General features: G+C 36.9%; 2 protein-coding genes across 2 annotated transcripts in view; both read right to left on the bottom strand.

The window, feature by feature from the left end:
• The window catches only part of vgll4b (vestigial-like family member 4b), a 36865-nt gene extending 34061 nt beyond the window's left edge, over nucleotides 1-2804 (bottom strand). The window contains exons 1-2 of the mRNA XM_044121196.1: nucleotides 2591-2804; nucleotides 673-746 (exon numbers count right to left, since the gene is read on the bottom strand). Coding sequence (XP_043977131.1) covers nucleotides 673-736 — 64 coding nt within the window. The 5' untranslated portion in view covers nucleotides 737-746; nucleotides 2591-2804. The remainder of the gene's footprint in view (nucleotides 1-672; nucleotides 747-2590) is intronic.
• Nucleotides 2805-4410: 1606 nt separating this feature from the next.
• Nucleotides 4411-11450, bottom strand: tamm41 (TAM41 mitochondrial translocator assembly and maintenance homolog). Its single transcript, XM_044122535.1, has 8 exons — nucleotides 11066-11450; nucleotides 9858-10040; nucleotides 9675-9767; nucleotides 9371-9521; nucleotides 8903-9048; nucleotides 6582-6747; nucleotides 5665-5727; nucleotides 4411-5342 (listed from the first exon to the last, which is right to left on the bottom strand). Exons 1-8 carry the CDS (start codon nucleotides 11201-11203, stop codon nucleotides 5251-5253), a joined length of 1032 nt encoding a protein of 343 aa, XP_043978470.1. The 5' UTR covers nucleotides 11204-11450; the 3' UTR covers nucleotides 4411-5250.
• Between the last annotated feature and the right edge of the window lie 7673 nt (nucleotides 11451-19123).

Below are 19123 nucleotides of genomic sequence, written 5' to 3'. Positions count from 1 at the left end.
TGTAGAAAACATATATAATGAGTTTTATAAAATAACAACTGAAAATAGTTTTCTGTTAAAAGCTTGTGCAATAATATTAAACATGCACAGAGAAGTTGTGTAACATCACCAGCAACTACAGAAAACTGCATCTCAAACCATTAAAATACTGAACTATATCTTCTAATAGAGCACATCATATATCAGTGGCATCCACTAATTCAGGTGTGAGACCTCCCAACCATACAGCAGCCTGCTGAAAACCACTGATCACCCTCTTTAAACTGAGACATTCTTTTTTCCTTCTCAGATGCCTCTAAGGACAAATTCTGAGTATAGATGCAGGTAGTTTGGAGCCTGGATGAACAAGGAAGGATGTCAGACACCCCGCCTTGATTCCACTGAAAGCAAACATCACAGCTAATGGCAGTTGAAGGCGGTTGGTCTTATTTGCCTGTGGACTTGGAAATGCAAGCTGGAGTGGCACAAAGCCGCATATTGTCTCAGCTGAAAACAAGGCAGAGTGTTATGTCTGAGCCCACTGTTGGACTTTGTCTATAAGTAATGCGGCTCTAATTACATAAATCACTTTACAACAGCGTAACAGGAAAGGAAGGGAGTAAAACAGAGGTGGTGGAGCTCTACCTCTGCAGGCATGAAAAGGCAGGAGGGGCTTAGTTTGATTGTACTCACTCTCTTCGTCATTTGCATGAACAAATGATGCTGCTCTTGACAGAACATCCAGTGGGGTCTCCATGCTTGGATGCCTGAAAGACAGGAAAGGGCAAAATGTCAAAACTGCTGTGCGCAGCGTTGGATCTACACAAAAGACAGTGAATTTGAGAGGAAGTCGAGTCACTAGGTGGCAAAACTCTTCCAAGGGTCTCTGCATGTAAAAAAAAAACAAAAACACTTTTACACCTTAAGTGTTTTAACTCGTTGATAACAACTATTGCATACAAATCAATATATAAAACCATTCATCATAAAATAACCCAATTCTATTTAGAGGACATATTGTTAGAAGACATCTCAGACTTTGTCGTCTTGGCTAAATCTAATGGATAATGTTATTTTAAACCAATAACCTACAGTAAGAGCACAATAAAAAGGCCCAAGACAGTATGTAATTGGTTGATTGACATTGATGTATGTCATATAACAATGAAAATCATGTTTGACAAGTTATGATTAGTCTATTATCAGCCCAGTAAATCTTTAGCTTTTATTTTTAAAAGCATGCTCTATTATACCCCTCTATGACTTTATTACTGGCTTGCATATATGCTTACACTACAGTATCCTACCAGATATATGTAATGAGATTTGCAGACAATGTTGAAATGAAGATTGTGATACTAGTGTATTTTGTAGCTCCAGTAATTATTTTCTCTTTTTTAATAAAACCATGTCATGTCATCTTAAATGAACAGCAAATATGATGCACTGGTGTGTTTGTAACAGACCAACTATCTTCATTTTATAGAAATTCAGACTTCTGGGTTTGCTACTTTAATGACAACTCTTGATGGCTTCCAAAACATCTTAAACAAATCCTGCTTTACATGAGATGATCCATTTGCAGTTTCTGTATTTTTGTTCTCTTTGCAGGTAAAGAAATGCAAGTGTGATATCCATCCAACCACTGAAATCCTAAGCATAAGGAAAAGGAATAAACATGTCATCAAAACAAGCAACACATTAAGTGCACACTTGGCCAAACAAATCTACAACAATGAAATGCTTCCTAACTCAATGTATCAGCACATTAATTTAGTAATAATGCAGCATATAACTCAGACCATGACTACTGCAGAAAAGTTACAATCTTGCAAATAATTTATTGCTTTTTGTTTCCTAAATTACTGTTAGAGTATTTGGGATTTTTTTATTTTTTTTTGTCTGCAATGTCCAACTGACTGAGCTATGAAAGATATTCAAGAATAAAAAAATGGGGGAAATATCCAGCGTGCTTCTCTTCCTTTTTCTGGCATTCCTCAGATACCATCATTCCCTCAATTCTGCAAGAAAAAGGGAACTCAGGCAACATTATGATAGAAATGTCCTTGCTTTTACAGTATTGGGCTTTAAGAAATATCCCCACGTTTTAATTGTTTGAACTGTGCTACAGTGAAATCCAATATTGGCTTACAGGTGGTTCGGTATATTTATACAAGGCTGACTCAGTGCGCCCTTTATCCAGGAAGGAATACTGCTGCAATGATCCTGCAAAATGAAACAAGCGGCAACCAGGAAATGCACTTGATTTGTGATAAGGGACTCCACTCTCTTTACTTTCCAACACACAGAAGTAGCTACAACAGATATCCAAAGAATGCGGCTAAATTAAAGCTACTGACATGGGAAAGTTTGGGAATCCGCCAGAGCAGCGTCAACTCCTGAATGAAATCTCAAACGACCTTTTCGTGAATAGTGTTTCCCGTCCCACTATCGCACATGTCTTCGCAAGAGTCGACTCCCACGCCGAATATTCTCAGAAACCGGACTGAATTTGTCCCCTAAATGCCTCATGTGAATCGCACTCTCAACCCTCCGAACCCGAAACAATGTCAATCAGTCAGACCCAACTTCTTATTAACCAAACACCTACCTCCTTCAAGCGCCACTTTGGTGTCTTCCAGTAGGATAATATCCGGGTAAGAAATAAAACAATATAGATATTTATTATAAATATTATTCCCAGAGAGAGAAAACAAAAAAGCGGCGGTGAAAACGAGCACAGACAATAGTAGCAGAGCTGTCGGGACAAACTTGGTTGTAAACGAAGAGGAGGAGGCGGAGGAGGAAGGGAGAAAGGCAGGGAGGGAGGGAGCAGGAATGCCTGGAATGATGGAATTCAGTTCCTAGCAGGTGGTGAAAGTGAAGCGCGCTGATTGGTAGAGCTCTGAGGCAGTGATATCAGCATACATTATGATGGTGGGGCATTGCATCACACAGCTGTCACTGTGCGCATTACTACGACCCAGGGAGGGCTTCACGTTATCTCCTTCAACAGCAGGGAAAGAGGCTCAGAACCAGGCAGGAAGTATGCTGACATTTACTGTCGCAAGGCGTAAATCTGCTGCTGAAACATTTATTTTCTACATCTATAGAAAGTAATTTTCCCAAGATGGGACATTTAAAAATACATTATTCTAGACTTTAAAAGGGTTTTATTTGAGTATTAGCACTACTACTGCTTTCAAATACACCACATTGATGTTTATGTAAACATAAACATTAATATGTTTACGTCCACATATTTATGTCCACATAACCCCATAATGGGTTATGTAGACATAAACATCAATGTGCTTTATGTGTATTATATTTGCATATTGGCAACCCAATTCACCCTTACCCTTAAAAATGAAATCCAGAACAAAGAAGCCCATGATAACTGGTAGAAACAAAGAGTAGAGACCCACAGATCAAGTGGGTGAAATCTATGTTTCTGCATCCAAGAAACATACAGTAAGACCTGGTGAATTACAAAGAAACATACAGTAAGACCTGATGACCTGGCTTCCAGTGCTGTTAATGACTCAGGTGTCCATTAGTAAAGGGTGACTCATGATGTAATGCTGTTAGGTGATAAAACAAACACAAGTGGTTGAACCAGAAGACTCACTGAGCTGTATCACTGTCACCGCACTGTTTTCTACTTTGTTTCATTTTCTTGAGTGCTTTCATTACATTCATTCTGCTGAACACTGCTTTAAATGTAGTTACCAGTGGATAGGAAGTTCCCATTTGTTATTGTGGCATTTCAGACTTGGCCTACTGTCTTTTGTAGATCATCCGTTCATGATGCAAACTGCAGAAGAGAGTCATTGAACAAAACAGTGAGGGGAAAAAATTAAGTTGACATTTTTTCACTGGAGTCAAAGATTAAGACTTGCAAAGATAATTATATTGCATATTGAATTATATTCTAGAATAAATGAGCAGTGTTTGAATGAATGTCATAAAAGAAAATCAATGGCTCAAAGTCCATGCCTCAGCAAATTAAAAATGCTCTGGCAGGACCTAAAAAAAATCAGAAGCAGTAAAATGAAACTTTTTAAAAAGATGACCAAACATTCTGGCACTAGTCTGATTATGTCATGCAAAAAACTGACAACTTCAAGTTGTTGAAGCTCAAAATATATTTTTCCATACCCATTATTTGTTTTATCATTTTTGTTTTAAATTTGTTTAACAAGCGACAAAAAGCAGAAATCTATCATATGTGTTTTAGGTCAGCTTTAAATAATTTTAAAACTTGGCAAGGAGTAGATAGCTTTTATTATGTTCTGATACTTGACCTTAGAACAGGATGTACTTTCCTTTTCCCCATGAATGTGTTAACCAAATTATGCCTGAGCCCATTGAAGTACAAATTAGTCTCCAACCTCCCACTGCACTTCACTAAAAACGTCACTTATGAAACAAATTAAACATGATTTTATTTTTTGAAAAATCACAACATAACAAAAATGATTAATAAAAAAATGCATGTTTGTGTAATCTGATTTCACTAGAACAATGAAACCTCTGTGTTGAGTACCGTATGTTGAGCAACTAGAGTTAAGTTTACATTAATGATAACCAGAGCATTTTACAAGAGGGCAGAAACACTATGTTAAAATGCAGTGAAGAAGCTGAGTGGAGATATTTATGTCTGGTCAAAATTCTTCTTTCTTAATTCAGAAGCTTCAGTTTTACTGAACTTAGTTTTGCAACTTAGTACCCGACGGCAAAGCAAAACTAAGCAGTTGACTTGTTGCCGTGTTTTAAAAAACAGGGGTTTTTTTATATAAATTGTTTTTACTGCATCATTCCAGAGTTACAGTGTACAGCCAGTAGAGGCAGCTTCCCATCAGAAAACTGCCGTGAATGAATAAAAACTCCAGGAAAGATATACCAATTCAACCAATCTTTGGCAAAGTTATTGCCAGGGATGAAACCCAAAGCTAGACCCACAATCAATAGAAAAAAAACAAACACATAAATGTAATACTTAACTGAAACCAAACTTTTTGAAGTAAATGTTCACACAGGCTCAGTGACCTTTTTATCAGCAGAGTTTTCCTTTCACCCTCTCAGCAGTACCCGATGGCTGTATGTGCATCTATGAAACCTATTTTCAGTCTTGTTTTGGAAATGTAATGGTTTCTTCTGCAGCCATCAGAGGTTTAATGGGACGGGACAAGTGCAGAGAGACTTCCACACTATACACAAAAAGTGATACAAGACTGAAAAGAAGCGAAAAATTCCTAGTAATCTGCATCAGGACATCTGTGAGACAGACTGCTTCCTCCTCCAGCTCTTCCACATCTTCATCAGTTTTTTGGAGCTATAGGAGACGGTCTTCCGTAAACCTAACGGGACCAGGACATAAAATCCTCATCAAGACAGTTTCACATAATAAGAAAAATACCTAAAAAGACACTACCTAAAAAAACGGTACAAAAGACAGAAATTTAAAGGATATAAATTTAAGGATCGGTATCAAGAAAGATCACAGATTTAGCAGAAAATCTTTCAGTTTTTTTTGCTTAGATAAACAACATTTCAAAACCAAGCTAAACTTCTAGTTGTAGCTTTTGAGCTGGACAAAGTGTAAAAAGTGCTCTATAAAAAGTGTAGTGTTATTACTTTAGCTTATTTGGAAGATTATAGAGACACTGTAGAAGTTCTTACCAGCTGTAGCAATGCCTTTGATACTCTGTGTTATGCTGGAGGACTTAACAATAGATGAGATACCTGTGCAGGAGAAACAACAGAACACCTCAGTGATAGGTTTAAATTACTTACAAATATAAATACTCTATGTCTGTTTGCTTCAGGAATGTGTGCCTTGTGAGAGATGCTTGCAGGAAGACATCTAAGCGTGTCAGATTTGAAGCTGATATCAGATGGTCTGCAGCAAGAGTGATAACTGACGTGGCAGAATAAACAATGGATGATTAAGGGTCGAAGTTTATGAACCATAGACAGAGGAACTGTACATGAGATCACGGATGCACAAGACAACTCATTGTTCTGTGGGATCATCAGTTCCTGCATCATTTCTACAGGAGGAAGTAAACAAGAACTCTGAACTGTGCACTCTACATTACGGCAGCTTGTAGGTGTAACACACCTGTGACACAAGAGAACAGAAGAAGCAGCTACGCTATGTGATTAACTTAAGATAACCAAATAGGCTACGTAACTAGGACCGCCCTAAGGAAATAAAAAGAAAGGGTCTGACAGGAGCTGTTTTAGAGTGGGTAGGAGACTGTAACTAAAGCTTTGCTCCTGTCCATTCTCCTTGCAAGTAAATCTAAAACTCACTTGTCTCTCTCTTCTTTTTTAGTTTGCGAATGCTTAGGAAGATGAACCTAACACTCAGTCAGCAGCATGATTGCGTGACTGCTTTTAAAGGAGAGAAAAAACAGTATTTGCTTCATCTATTAGTCTCTTGAAGTAAAGTCACCTGTCTTATCACTCTATGGGAAGACAACTGTACTGATTTCATCTACTTTGTTCAAGCGTCTTTTTAGTATAAATCTTCGTACTACGGCCTATCTTAGACCAGGTTTTAGTTTTTTTTTTAAATCACATTTTCCACATACCTTGATGCACCACAGCTCCACAGTCAGGGTCCTGAGCCACCTGCAGCAGGATCTCCTCCACGTCACGGTTTTTCCCAGGAAGGTCAACCAGCTTTGTGATCCTCTGCTGAAGAGTTCTGGGCAGTGCCATCAGCTGGATGAATTGGCCTTCAGGACTTTTGTCAACCTACAGAACACAAATTAGAATAATTCAGAGATGCAGACTTATTGATTGACAATAGGAATTATTTGAGCTGAAAAACAGGTTGTTGGCTAGGAGGCGCAGTTCCAATTACATATTTTCAAGTCTTGCATATATCAGAGTATTGTTGTTTTAAATGTTTTATTTTTAGGGATTTTCTATTATTGGGGCCTGCCATGCAAAGCAATGACAGGAACCTAATATTCTACACCCAATAAGTTGTCTCTTTATTATTATAATTCTTTAGTTCTTCTTCTGTCACCGTTAATGCGGCTCGTACTGCTGCGTGTACCCCTACAAAAGTGGTATCAAAACGTGCGGCCTATGTTATTTCTGCATGATAAATAACAAATTCAGTGACCACTGAGCAGTACACATTTCCAAGGTATTATTCAATGTGTCGAATCAAATATGCTGCTTTTTGCAACAACACTCAATCAATTTAATTATGTTGAGATATAAAACAGTTTTATATCTCCATAAAAGATATAAAAAGCAGTTTGGGCTCTTGTAAAACATGTCCCTCTTGACTTTTGAAAAGAATAAAAGATTAATGTGAGTGTTAGTGTTACAACATACTCTCATACAGAACTAGGAGTTTTTTTCAGTGACTCTCTGAGTTTACACTGTTGATCCTGAAAATTGCATCTGACTGTCCCAGTTATGCACAGGTTGTGGTGGAAAAACTTGTTTGTCTGTACTTCTTGGTGAACATACTGTACAACCTAGTTCTGCACATTCTGGTTGTTCTTTGAACATTTTCTTAGCTGGATATTTTGCTAAGAAGTAAAAACATCAAAACTATTGGTTTTAAATCCTTCTCTGGCTTTTAAAGATTTCAGTAATGTGGTGACTATTGTTTATTTATTTAAATTAGTAAGATGCAGCAGATAAAGGTGTTCGCCCATAAGGAGGCTTTATCTGAAACATTTTACAGAAAACATTCATCAAAGATGTTTTTATACACTTTTTGTAGCTGTAATTCATTAACAGACCTTACAGCAGGGGATTCTTTGAAAAAGATGAAATACCAAAATAGCAACTTAAAACGCTAATATCAATGCCACTAGTCACATACTCACATTATGTATACCGATGCATAAAAAAAGATTATTAGATAGTAACTTTAATCAGCTCACTGCATCTAACTGCTACTGAAAGACTGAAGGACTTAATTCAATTCAAAAATATATTGATCCAAAAGTAAAGGATGTTGTAACCTGCTTAGTTTTCTGATTATTGCTTTGTGGTTCTTCCAAAATCTCTAGAGCATAAGTTTTAATCTCCATTTGCAAATTTTTTTGTCCATAACTTAAAGACAACGGTTAATAGTAATAACCAATGCGTACTGCTGGGGACTGAATATACTTTGTGCAAACGTGTTACAATGTTCACTGAAAAGATCTAACACACATACAGTGGCAGATTCTTAAACACTCCTCCTATTCCCTTATGAGACAGTTTAATCCAGGGTGGTGTTGTGCCTGGAGGTGGAGACAGTTTCTTTTGTATAACAAGGAGTGGCAGCAGGTGGAGAGCAAACTAGGAAAATTGCAAGAATATCTACTAAGGGTTGCACAATACTGTATTTCGACAAACAATGAACAAAGCATAAGCATATTAGGGCTTTTTGAAGTCATTCTGCAACAAATCTGCTATTACACAGGTCTATAACTCTTAAAGTGAATACGGAACAAATCTGGACTGGTTTAGAATCAATTCATATAGAAGATCCAGAAACAAAATCTTCTGAGTTCGCTTGAACCAATGATTAGGTTTTGACTTTCCACATCAACACTGACAGTCAAAAGAAACCCTGCTAAGGAGGGGGGTTAATTAGAGAAGCAACCAGGAGGCCTATGTTAACTCTGGAAGAACTGCAGAAATCCAGAGCTCAGGTGGAAGAATCTGTTGATAATATATAGTACGTATTAGTGGAGTACTCCAAAAATATGGCCTTTATCGAATAGACTGGCATGAAAAAAGCTACTTTTGAAAGATGTGTGGTGGACGAACTAACACAGCAATAGCAATACCGTGCTGTGGGAATACTTTTAAGAAGTACAAAAAAAATCGTGATAAAATGTATTTCTTGTGGCTGTGATAAATTTGTTTTGCTACTTCATTAAACTTGCCGTACCTCAAGTCTTCCTTGTGGAGGTTTGTAGACCACCTGAGGGCAGTCCCGGAGGATGTTGCTGTAAAGAATCCTAAAATGCTGAATGTTGTCCTTGACAATATTGGACACTTTGGATTTGTCCTCTCCAATCTTCATCCGAAAATCTCCTTCAAAGTCACAAATATATTATCTTTCAAAACAAGTCAATAAAAAGTAAAGAAAATGTCAACAATATCTTGGTTATTTTACATGCCTCTATGCTGCACATTCTATACAACAATATATAAATCAGTATAAAAACCTTAGAAGCATTTACTTTCAAAAGTCAACTTAATCAACATATAACTAACTTTTTCAAAGACCTGAATGGCTCTTTTGCTGAACACTAATTAGATTTAACATTTAACATTCTGTAATTATTAAAACTGCTCTGGAAAAACAAATCTTATAAATTCTGAAGTAAGTATTGTTGAGCTTAAAGATTCATACCAGCATAAGAAAGTCCAGCAATCTGCAGAAAAAGTTCTTCCTCTGTGAAGCTTTCTGGCAGCATAAGGAAGGAGGCCATAACCGCGCTTTTCAGGTTGGATACCAGAGCAGCACGGAGCTTCCCATTCTCATTCTGTACCAACATTTTCACCTACAAGGACAACACACAGCGAGCATGTATGAACAGGATTTATGCAAACACTATTTAGCCAAAGTCCAAGCCTTGTTCATGAAGTAGATTTTATTTTGGTCAACAATCTGTTTGCTTCATATACAAAAAACATCTGATATAATCCAAACTGACCGGCTTGTGAAGACGTCCAGCAACATACATGGTGTTCCAGTGCATGAGGTCGTCAATCAATGAGTCTGTACTAATCACCCCATATTTAATTATCTAAAATACAGAGAAGCATTTAGTAAACAGATAAAATAAGCAATGTTTTTTTAAAAAAAACGTCAGTCTTGTAATGATCTTGTGAGTTACCTTTCCATCAATAGGCACGAGTGTGTTGTAGTAAACAGAAGCTCCATAGTCATTTTGTATGGAGCTGATTTTGGTGGGCCCCAGTATCTTCAGGATGGAGTAGTGTCTGCGATTCTGAAGCAAATTCATAGTGTGCCATGTCACTGGGTCATCCACCGCAAACACAAAGTCCAGCATGTTTTTCTGTACACATCAGAGGATAAAACAATAGCATAAAAACCCAAACATTTTTTATTGTGATGAATCTGAGAAAAAAAACTATGATCGTTTTTGAGTAAAGCTGTGATAATACCTCTATAGAGCAACATTAACTCCATCCAATTAAGTTAGAATTTAATCTCTAAGTTAATTTATCTCATTCATTCAATTCAAAAAATGAAACTTGTGTGACACTTGTATGGTTTTAATTTTGATAAAATACAACTGACAAAACCCACAATATAGCTTCTCTGGTAATTTGACGGTTACATTACATACCAAGAAGGATTTTATTATATAAATGTTACGGCCTACAAAATTATAGGAAAGGTTACTGACTTGACAACTTTCCAATAGACAGTCTGTGGCAATTTCAAAAAGAATTGCACATAATTGGAAAGTTAACTGGATGGGAAACATTCAGTAGAAAAATTAACTAAAGCAGCAGGGGTTACAATAACCTTGAGGGAATGGTTAAAAAGCTTCAGAAGAGATTCATAAGACATGAACTGCTGCTGAAGTCCCTACTTCAAGAGCCATCTCACATGGATGTAACCTGAAAATGGGCTTCAGAACTGTTATATTCCTTGTCCTAAGATGTTCTTGAAAAATAACCAATGTATGTCAAGTCTCTTACAGAACAAAATGACTTAACTGTTGGCTAGTTGACAGTGTGACAAATATTCTTTTCTAAGAAATTGGATTTTAGTTTTCATTAGCTTTAAGCCAAGTTTATTAAAATAAACAGAAAAATAAAGTGTATTTTTCTGTGTGTAATGTACAAAACTAAACTTTTTAGCTGAATTACTAGAATAAATCAATGTTTTGATGAAATTCCGATTTATTTGTGATATATTAAAACTTGTATACCTTTACAGGGACGAATAGACATTATGTTGAGTTGATAAGAAGATGCTCATCCACGCTGCTTCCTTGATGTTATGACTAGAACAGATTCACCCAATTAAACCAAGCTGTCACCTTCTTCTGACCAGTGCAGAAACTCTTACCTCCATTTGACCTTGGCTGGTCCCATGCTGTTTAAAAACACCAGATCCGTATGCAAAAGCTAAGCTAATGTCTTGAGGAAACTGTGACAGGATCCTCCTGTAAATCACGCCGGTGTTTTGCAAAGCTGGAAGAGTCATTTTGTTGGGACAATCCACAACAAGAGTGCAGACTAGTTTATAGACGAAGTAGCCCCACAAATAAAGTTAAAAACAAAATTCCGACAGAGTAAAATAAGAGATACATCTCACATGGAAGAACTTTAACATAAAGTATTTAATAGGCGTTGCATTATGTCTTAAATTAACGGGTTATCTCACTTAACTCCATCTATTAGGTTTGCTTGGACGGATAAGATGTGTGATTCTCTGTCGACTAAAATGTGCGTCACAGATTCAGCCGGCGCATGATGGATGATGGGAAATGTAGTTATTTGTGGAAAAGCAAGACCAAAAACGGATAAACATTGTGCAAACACATCGCTCATTAATAAAGTTATTTTTCTTGAAGGTTTAAATGATTTTTTTACAAAGAAATGGTCATAACAACGTGACAAAAAAACAAAAACAAAACTCGAACGGTTATTTTTCTGGCCAGCAGAGGGTGGTGTTTTATTAAGGGTAGGAGTCTGAGGAATCAACATGGATTTACCGCAGGTGGAGTCCTTTTAATTTGTAGAAACATTTTAAGTACAATCTATTTTGAGCTTTGTGGCAAAGACTGTGAATGCTTATGCAGATGTGACCTCTTGGCTCTCTGTTTTTAGCAAATTGTGGAAATGTGGGAAAAAAAGGGAACAACTGTGTATACCAATTCACTGTATTCAACTATCAATATTACATATAATATTCTTTTTTACATCATACATGTGATAAAATATTATTTCCAAACAATTGACAAAACCAATTAATATTTTATGAAAGAAGCAATGAGAGCTTCTTTCATAAAATAACATAATAATAATTAGTGCAAAGAGAGCTTCTCACTATGTAGAAGCTCTCATTGCACTAAAATAAAGTATGAGTTACAGAGGGTCTTTGCGATTCTGCGTCCAACACAGCACGTCCTGAGTAAGAGACAAATCAGACTGGGGTAAATATTTTCTGTTGCAATCTAAAGATGCAGCTTTTTTGTGTAACCACAATCTATACAAATCCAGTTTGGATTTCACATAAACTGCATTTACACAGTTATTGAACAATATTTGGTAGAATAACAATGATTACTTATATAAACTTCTAGTCTTGATTTGAAAACAGTGCACACACTGTTTTCAAATCAAATTTGACTAATTATCCCATAAGGGATAATTAGTCAAACCAAATGCAACTAGGTATTGGATAAAAGCTATAGAGGAGATGCCACATTTATAAATAAAATCTTAACGTCATATTCAATAAGTAAAAATCCAATAGATTGCTGCGGGTGTTAGTTTCATTGTCCCACTGCTCACATCTAATTAAATGAATTAAAAATTAATATAAATTCCTGACTGCCAGTAACATGTCTACGGCTAGTTATTGGGATCAATGTTATCTTTTGACTAATTGCTAAGGGCCATATTCTCACCCAATACATTTTGATAAGGTCACTGAATCTTATCTAGTTACCATAGCTCAGCCTTGTTTGAACATTTTATTACAGGAAGAGAAGATGAAAAAAAATATTCTTAATTAGTTTACTGATTTTGTTCCACAATAACTCAGATTTATTGTCATCTGTGAAACTATGTACAGATCCTCTTATAAGTTTGTATGCTATCATTATCTCATAATTTTGATCTTTCAAGTAATTATCAGAACCATTTTATTTTTTAGAAAGTTGGAAAGATTAAAGAACTAGGAAAAAGTTTTGAAATCAAGATGCCTGACTTTAATGTAGATATTCTCAGCATTTTTTTATAGTTTACAAAAAGTTACATAAAATCTTTTTTCAATGTTTGACATTCAATTTTACAGAACGTTTTCTGTTTTATCTCACAAGCACAAAAAAACATCTCAAATAATTGAAAATAATATATCAATCAATCAAAGTAGTCAATTTGACATTTATGCTTGTAAGTAAAATTTTCACTGGAACACTATTTACAGTCTGTTAGGCTGCTTCACTGCATACTTTTTTGTATTGTAAGGCAAGAAGTTACTTTATAAATTTTTTTGACAAATGCAATATTTTGTACTATTTGATGCAAAAAGTAAATTCTGCCAAATGTTCTTACTGATTTTTTAAAAGGTTTTATTGGCTCTAGTGGCCTTTATTTGACAGTGAATTGACAGGAAAGAGTGTAAGGAGACAAGGGGGAAGACATATGGCAAAGGTCATCAGGCTGGGAATCGAACCTGTGACAGCCACGTTGAGGACTAAGCCTCCATATGTGGGCTGTGCTTAATCCCTGTGCCACCTCAGCACCCAATTATCTAATTTTTGAAAGCTTTGTGTGGAAAACAGCTTCTAAGGGTGCAAATCACTGAAAAATCCAGTATTTATACAGATTTTTAACTAAGCAGTGTTGCAGTCACACCTTCCTATTTCCATACAATAACTTAGTGGGTGTCATGTGAAAATGACTCAATAGAGAGAGAAAAAGCACTAAAATTAGCTATGTAGATGGATGAGGGTGCACATACCAATAACAATCGACATAGACTTTTAAATCACTATAAGATTAAGTAAAGATATTCATAATTTCACATTTTTTGGTTATAGAACAAATGTTCAGCTTTTAGGTAAGGAAACCTGTTCTTTGGGGCACACCTGTGGGGGAATTTTACTCCCATAAGTCGAGAACACACATTTTCAGTTTACAAGCAGGATTCCATCTCTTTGTTCTCAAAACTTGTAATACTGTGTTTATATTTTCAGTCTAAAAGCCAATGATCCCAGACTGTATGGGGAAAATCCTAATCTCTAAATTTTAACATGGAGCAGAAAGCTGAGGTTGTTTCTCCCAACATCCAGTGGACGGCACAGGTTGCTGCAATCGATAGTAGCCACACAGGCAAACCCACTTGAAGGAAACAAATGCACCCTAAAGGATTCTCCCACTGCCCATTATGACACTTGCGTTCTATTGCCTGAGACGGTTTCCAGGCAACGGTACTTTTGTTTCCAGAGAGAGCAGACAAGAACTTGCAAGTGAGTGGAGATGTGATCTAACAGAGAGGAAGTTTTGAGCACGAGGTGAAAATCTGAGCGCAAACACAAAGATTTTAGAGAACACCAAGAATATTTAGAAGAGAGGTTTTGAGAGCAAGCATCACAACTTTTGAGAAAAAGAGATGAAATCTTGCTTGCTAACTGAAAATGTGTGCTCACGACTTATGGCAGTAAAATTCCCCCATACACACACATTCCAACAGGTTTTAACTGTTGGAAAGTTTTCCTTGTATTTTGAGCGGGGGACACATCCATAGCAACACATTTCTAATATTTGGAAATTTCACAGTTTTTGCAATTCAGTTGCTCTGTATTTTAATACACTTAAAGATCTATTATTCCCTTAGAATACACAAAATTAAAGCTCACATATCATTAATAAAAACACTAATGTGCAGGACATAAAATGCAGGTAAAGATACATGTACACCCAACAATAAAACCTGGAGAAGATTTTCAACTTTTATCTTACTGTTGCCATGGTAATGGCTATTGCTGCCCATGCCCAGTGTTGGAGCATCAAAAGAAAATGCACCATTAATCCCACAAGACCCCTGTGCTGCACTGCTTCTTCAAACCTCCCAAAAAAAAGAAAAACAAGACAGAATATGCCTTTTCTGTTCCACAACAGAGGGGATACAGCATAAAAAGTTTGTGTGGTTAAACATCCTCATTAACCTGTTTCATATCAATGCATATGTAATTCTGACCCTCTGTGTTTTGAAATAGGTGGAAGATCACTCTGAGACTGGCCGTATTTGAACATGTCACAGCATTGTGACCTGTGTGTGACCTGTGTGTGACCTGTGTTTTTCTCTGTTTTTGAGTTCTCTGTGTGTTTATTTAAAGTTTTTCTGTGTCCCTGAGTCTCTGTGTTGTCCTGTCTCCCCTTGATTATTTCCCAGGTGTGTCTCGTTCCCTGATTACCTCCTGTGTATTTAGTGTCACCTGTGTCGCTGTGTCTTTGTCAGGTCCTGGTCATTTGCACCAGTCATTGTTTTGTCTGCTGTACATTTGTATATATGCAGTTGCTACCAGTGCTGAGCCTTTGCCTTCTGCTCTGCTGGGCTCCCAGGATTTTGGACTTTGTATTGGATTATTTCACCATTTAAACATCATCATGTGCACTTCCACCTTGTTCCACTGCATCTGCCTCACCACCACACTTTATGATAAAGAGTTTCTAATCCTTTGAAAAAATCTCATCCAATGTCTCTTTATTGTTGTTCTGGTGCTTCCTTGTTGTATGTAAGCAGTGAGCCAACATTACTTCCATCTGTTTCCATGGCAAATTTGAACTAGTACTTTCTGTTCTGCCTAAAATATAACTTAATAAATCATCTTATTGTAAAAATATAAGCATCAGTCTCTTGAGTCCTGTACTTTTTCTCAATCTATTTGTGTGTGTGTTTGGATTAATGGTGTGACCATGTTGTGTGTGGGTGATTTAATCTCAGGGCTCGATCTATCTATCTACAATGCTGTAATTCATTCAAAAAGATATATATTATGTAATCACCCATCTGAACCTTAGATAGAATAAAAGCCTATTGTGCTTAAAAAAACCTGAAAGCTTTTGCTAATTCAGTGCATTACCAATTATGTCTACAGCAATAAAAGTAAAATGGCAACAAGAACAATTTGTTATATTAATATTGTCCTATATTTCCCTCCCTATCTGTGTAAGGCCATTTCAGTTCTATAAACCTGTAAGTTCTTAGAATTACTCCCAGCACAGCAAGCAGATTAACATCGAGTCAGTTTTCCGCTTCTCTATTACTACTAGTCATTAACCAAATACCTAAAACTTTCACTAAACTGAAAAACATTTGAGCAATTCCTTAAACATTGTTAAATTTCTACAATTTAATGGGTACAATGAACAATGTGCTACTCCAGGTAGATTTGCTATTACAATAGACACCAGATGAGAATGATTATCTTAGTTGCACTAGTGAAGACATGGGAGGTCTTGTACGTCCACCCACACACTCAGAAATCAACAGAAAATCATCCTTGTTTAGCCAAGTAGATTCACATGCAGCACACAGACACTTCTTAAAGTGGTTGTTTGGAGTCAACCCATCCACAGATGAAGACGCTGCAGAACAAATGACACATTATATTGCCTGTACTTTCAATGAGTTCTCAAATTATGTTTCTATCACAATAATCCCGATACAGACAAAGGACTCCATTTAGAAGGGGATATTTTATGGAAGTAAACATAGTGTCTTGATCTTATGTATTTACATAGATTTTTCTGTCCCCAGAGTAAAATAACGGAAATGTATTGGATTGAAAATCCATCTTCTTACAGGGTGTAATTTTTGCTTTCTGAAAACCTAGTCCATGTAAGAATACATTAAAAAAATTCTGGTGAAATTGAGCTTTTATTGTTCAAAACTAGTGAAGTACTGAGTTTGGAAAAGCATTTGAATTTCTACACAAAAAATGTGTAGAAATCTTGATAACACAAGTCACATTGTCTTAGTTAAAACCCAGAAAAGTATAGCTGACGCCCTGCCTATTTGTGGTATAGGTTTTGTGGATTCACCTAATATTTAAAAGAAAATGCAGCTTGGGAAGCTAGGTGCTATGCTACTTGACAACCTAGTGTTTACAAACCATCCAATCCACAGCGCCATTCTTTTTCCTTGGCACTGATCGAATATTAGCTTCTGCCGTGGTTTCCACTGTGCATATGTAAAGCATATTAGGATCTATTTGGTTTGGGGTGACAGTATCTAAGGTGGTAGAACCTTTTGGCTGCACACCTGAAGGTGTCTGGTTTGACTCCTGCTCCCTCCTTGTGCTGGAATGGGTTGGGGGTTAGTGATGGGAAGGTAGTGGCGTGGAAGAGGCTGCTGTAACTTTGTTGTGGGAGGTGCAAACAACAATAAAGTAAATTTTGTTTTTCAATTATTGAATAGGCAGCTGCAAGTGTAGCTTGCAGCGTCCTAATCATGCATCTGTGGATTTTTATCTATTCACTGTATTTGCCTATGGTTTCTAACCCCAGCAGATATAAGGGGTCTGCAGAGTCATAGAAGAAAGCCAAGGTCAAAATTTGAATTACTTGTAGAGTTAATCTACAATGAAACATTTAGATAAATAAATAAAATTCCTTTCACCCAAGTAGTGAACGTTATCGAGCTGTTTAATATTTTACACACAGGTTTTCTATGATGACTTTTCAGAAATGTGATAATTCTCAAGAGTACATGTCATGAAACATGTGGGCCAGGCTGAGCTCAGGAAGCTAGAGGAATTCACGCTGCAGCTCTGTGACTCACTCCGACTCTCTTCTGCTTGGCTAAACCCGGACCATCTCCTCCCCCTTTCATCAGGACTGACTCATCATGACTTGCTACCAGAATCCTCTAAGTTATGCAAAGAAAAAACCCCAAAAAGATTAGATGTTTGTTACAGAATCAAAGTGTAGTTAAGGTAACCAGTAGACGAAGCGCCATACTGAAAATGTCATGCCTTTGCAACAGAGTGTGTCTTTGTTTATGATAACAGATAAAGTGGTACTACCTTTTCTCCATCATCAGCAGAATTTCAGTCACGTTGCACAACAAAGGAGCTGCACTTTAATAAATCTAAAAGCCACAGTTTAATGGTTTCTGTGTCCAGCAGAGTGTTAGGGGTGAATACAAGGTGAGATGGCTGATGTGCTCTGGTGCCGGGATTTGCTGTAATCTAAAATACACTTACTACGCACCTGCAAATAGTTATGAGTCACATCTATTCATGTCTGGGCGTCTAGAGAATTCAACCATTGCCACAAAGGTCAGGGAATACATTTCCATTATTCTGTGCTCAACAAACGTGAAATAAAAGGTTTAGTCTTTACAGAAATACCAATTATTTTTTCTGATATTGAAACTGCTTCAAAATCTTTTTGAAATGACTGCTTTTTGAAAACAAGATGAAGGTGCGGCACCATTGAACAAATGTTCTTTTGCTGCAGTCTCTTAATGCCATGCTGTTCTTCTTAATGTAGCTCAGACGTGTTAGGGATATTCTTCCCGCTTGAATAATCTTCTTTCTCCCTCTTTGTCCTGTCATCTTTGGGCGGTTACGTGAAGTAAGGCTTAGAGAGACGGTGCAGACGCAGGCTGCTTCTGCTGATGCCATTTGGCAATAGTTGTCTCCTTGTGCCCTGAAACTGTGAATGTTTAATGAAGCCAGGATGTCCAGGAGATGTTTGTTGAGAAAATAGTATTGAAAGAGAGAAGGCATAACTTCTACCGAACCAGTCATTGTACAAAAGATCATCCTTTTGATTCTAATTTGAATTAGTGTGAATAAAATCTTGAATCATTTGCACTTCATCACAACAAAAGCTGAATCCTGCAAAACAAGGATTTGAAAGTCATCATCATGCTTTGATTTTATGTCACCTCATTGCAGCATTATATGCAGATCCTTCAGTAAAGACACTAGAGAGATCATAGTGCAACAGTAATCTTCATAGATCCTCACATAGAGGCCCCGAGAGCTTTACAATGTCTTAGCTGCTCTCTCTAGTGTTGTAAACCATGTAGAGCCCACAACTCCATCTACCTCTGACATCTCCAGCTTCTCTTGTCCTTTTGCTTAATGATGCTAAGGGGATCCTGACCCCTACTAACAAACTAGAAAGTGAGTCCCTCTGGCAGTAGAAATCCAATCAGCAAGAGAAGAATAAGACATCTGAAGAGTATCTACCACCTACAGATTTAAGATGTGTCTGAAAGAACAGACAGACACATTAATCATCACATAACAATAGTAAAAGAGGGCTCAGAATCTGTCTGGTCTATAAGATGAGACAGGAATCCAAGTACTGATTACAGCTGCTGGGAAAAATTGAAAAACTACAATTTAGAGGTGATGGATGTGGTTACAAAAATTCA

Source organism: Gambusia affinis, linkage group LG07 (genome assembly GCF_019740435.1).
Source record: "Gambusia affinis linkage group LG07, SWU_Gaff_1.0, whole genome shotgun sequence".
Lineage (NCBI taxonomy): Eukaryota > Metazoa > Chordata > Actinopteri > Cyprinodontiformes > Poeciliidae > Gambusia > Gambusia affinis.
This window is presented reverse-complemented; position numbering and strand designations above follow the sequence as displayed.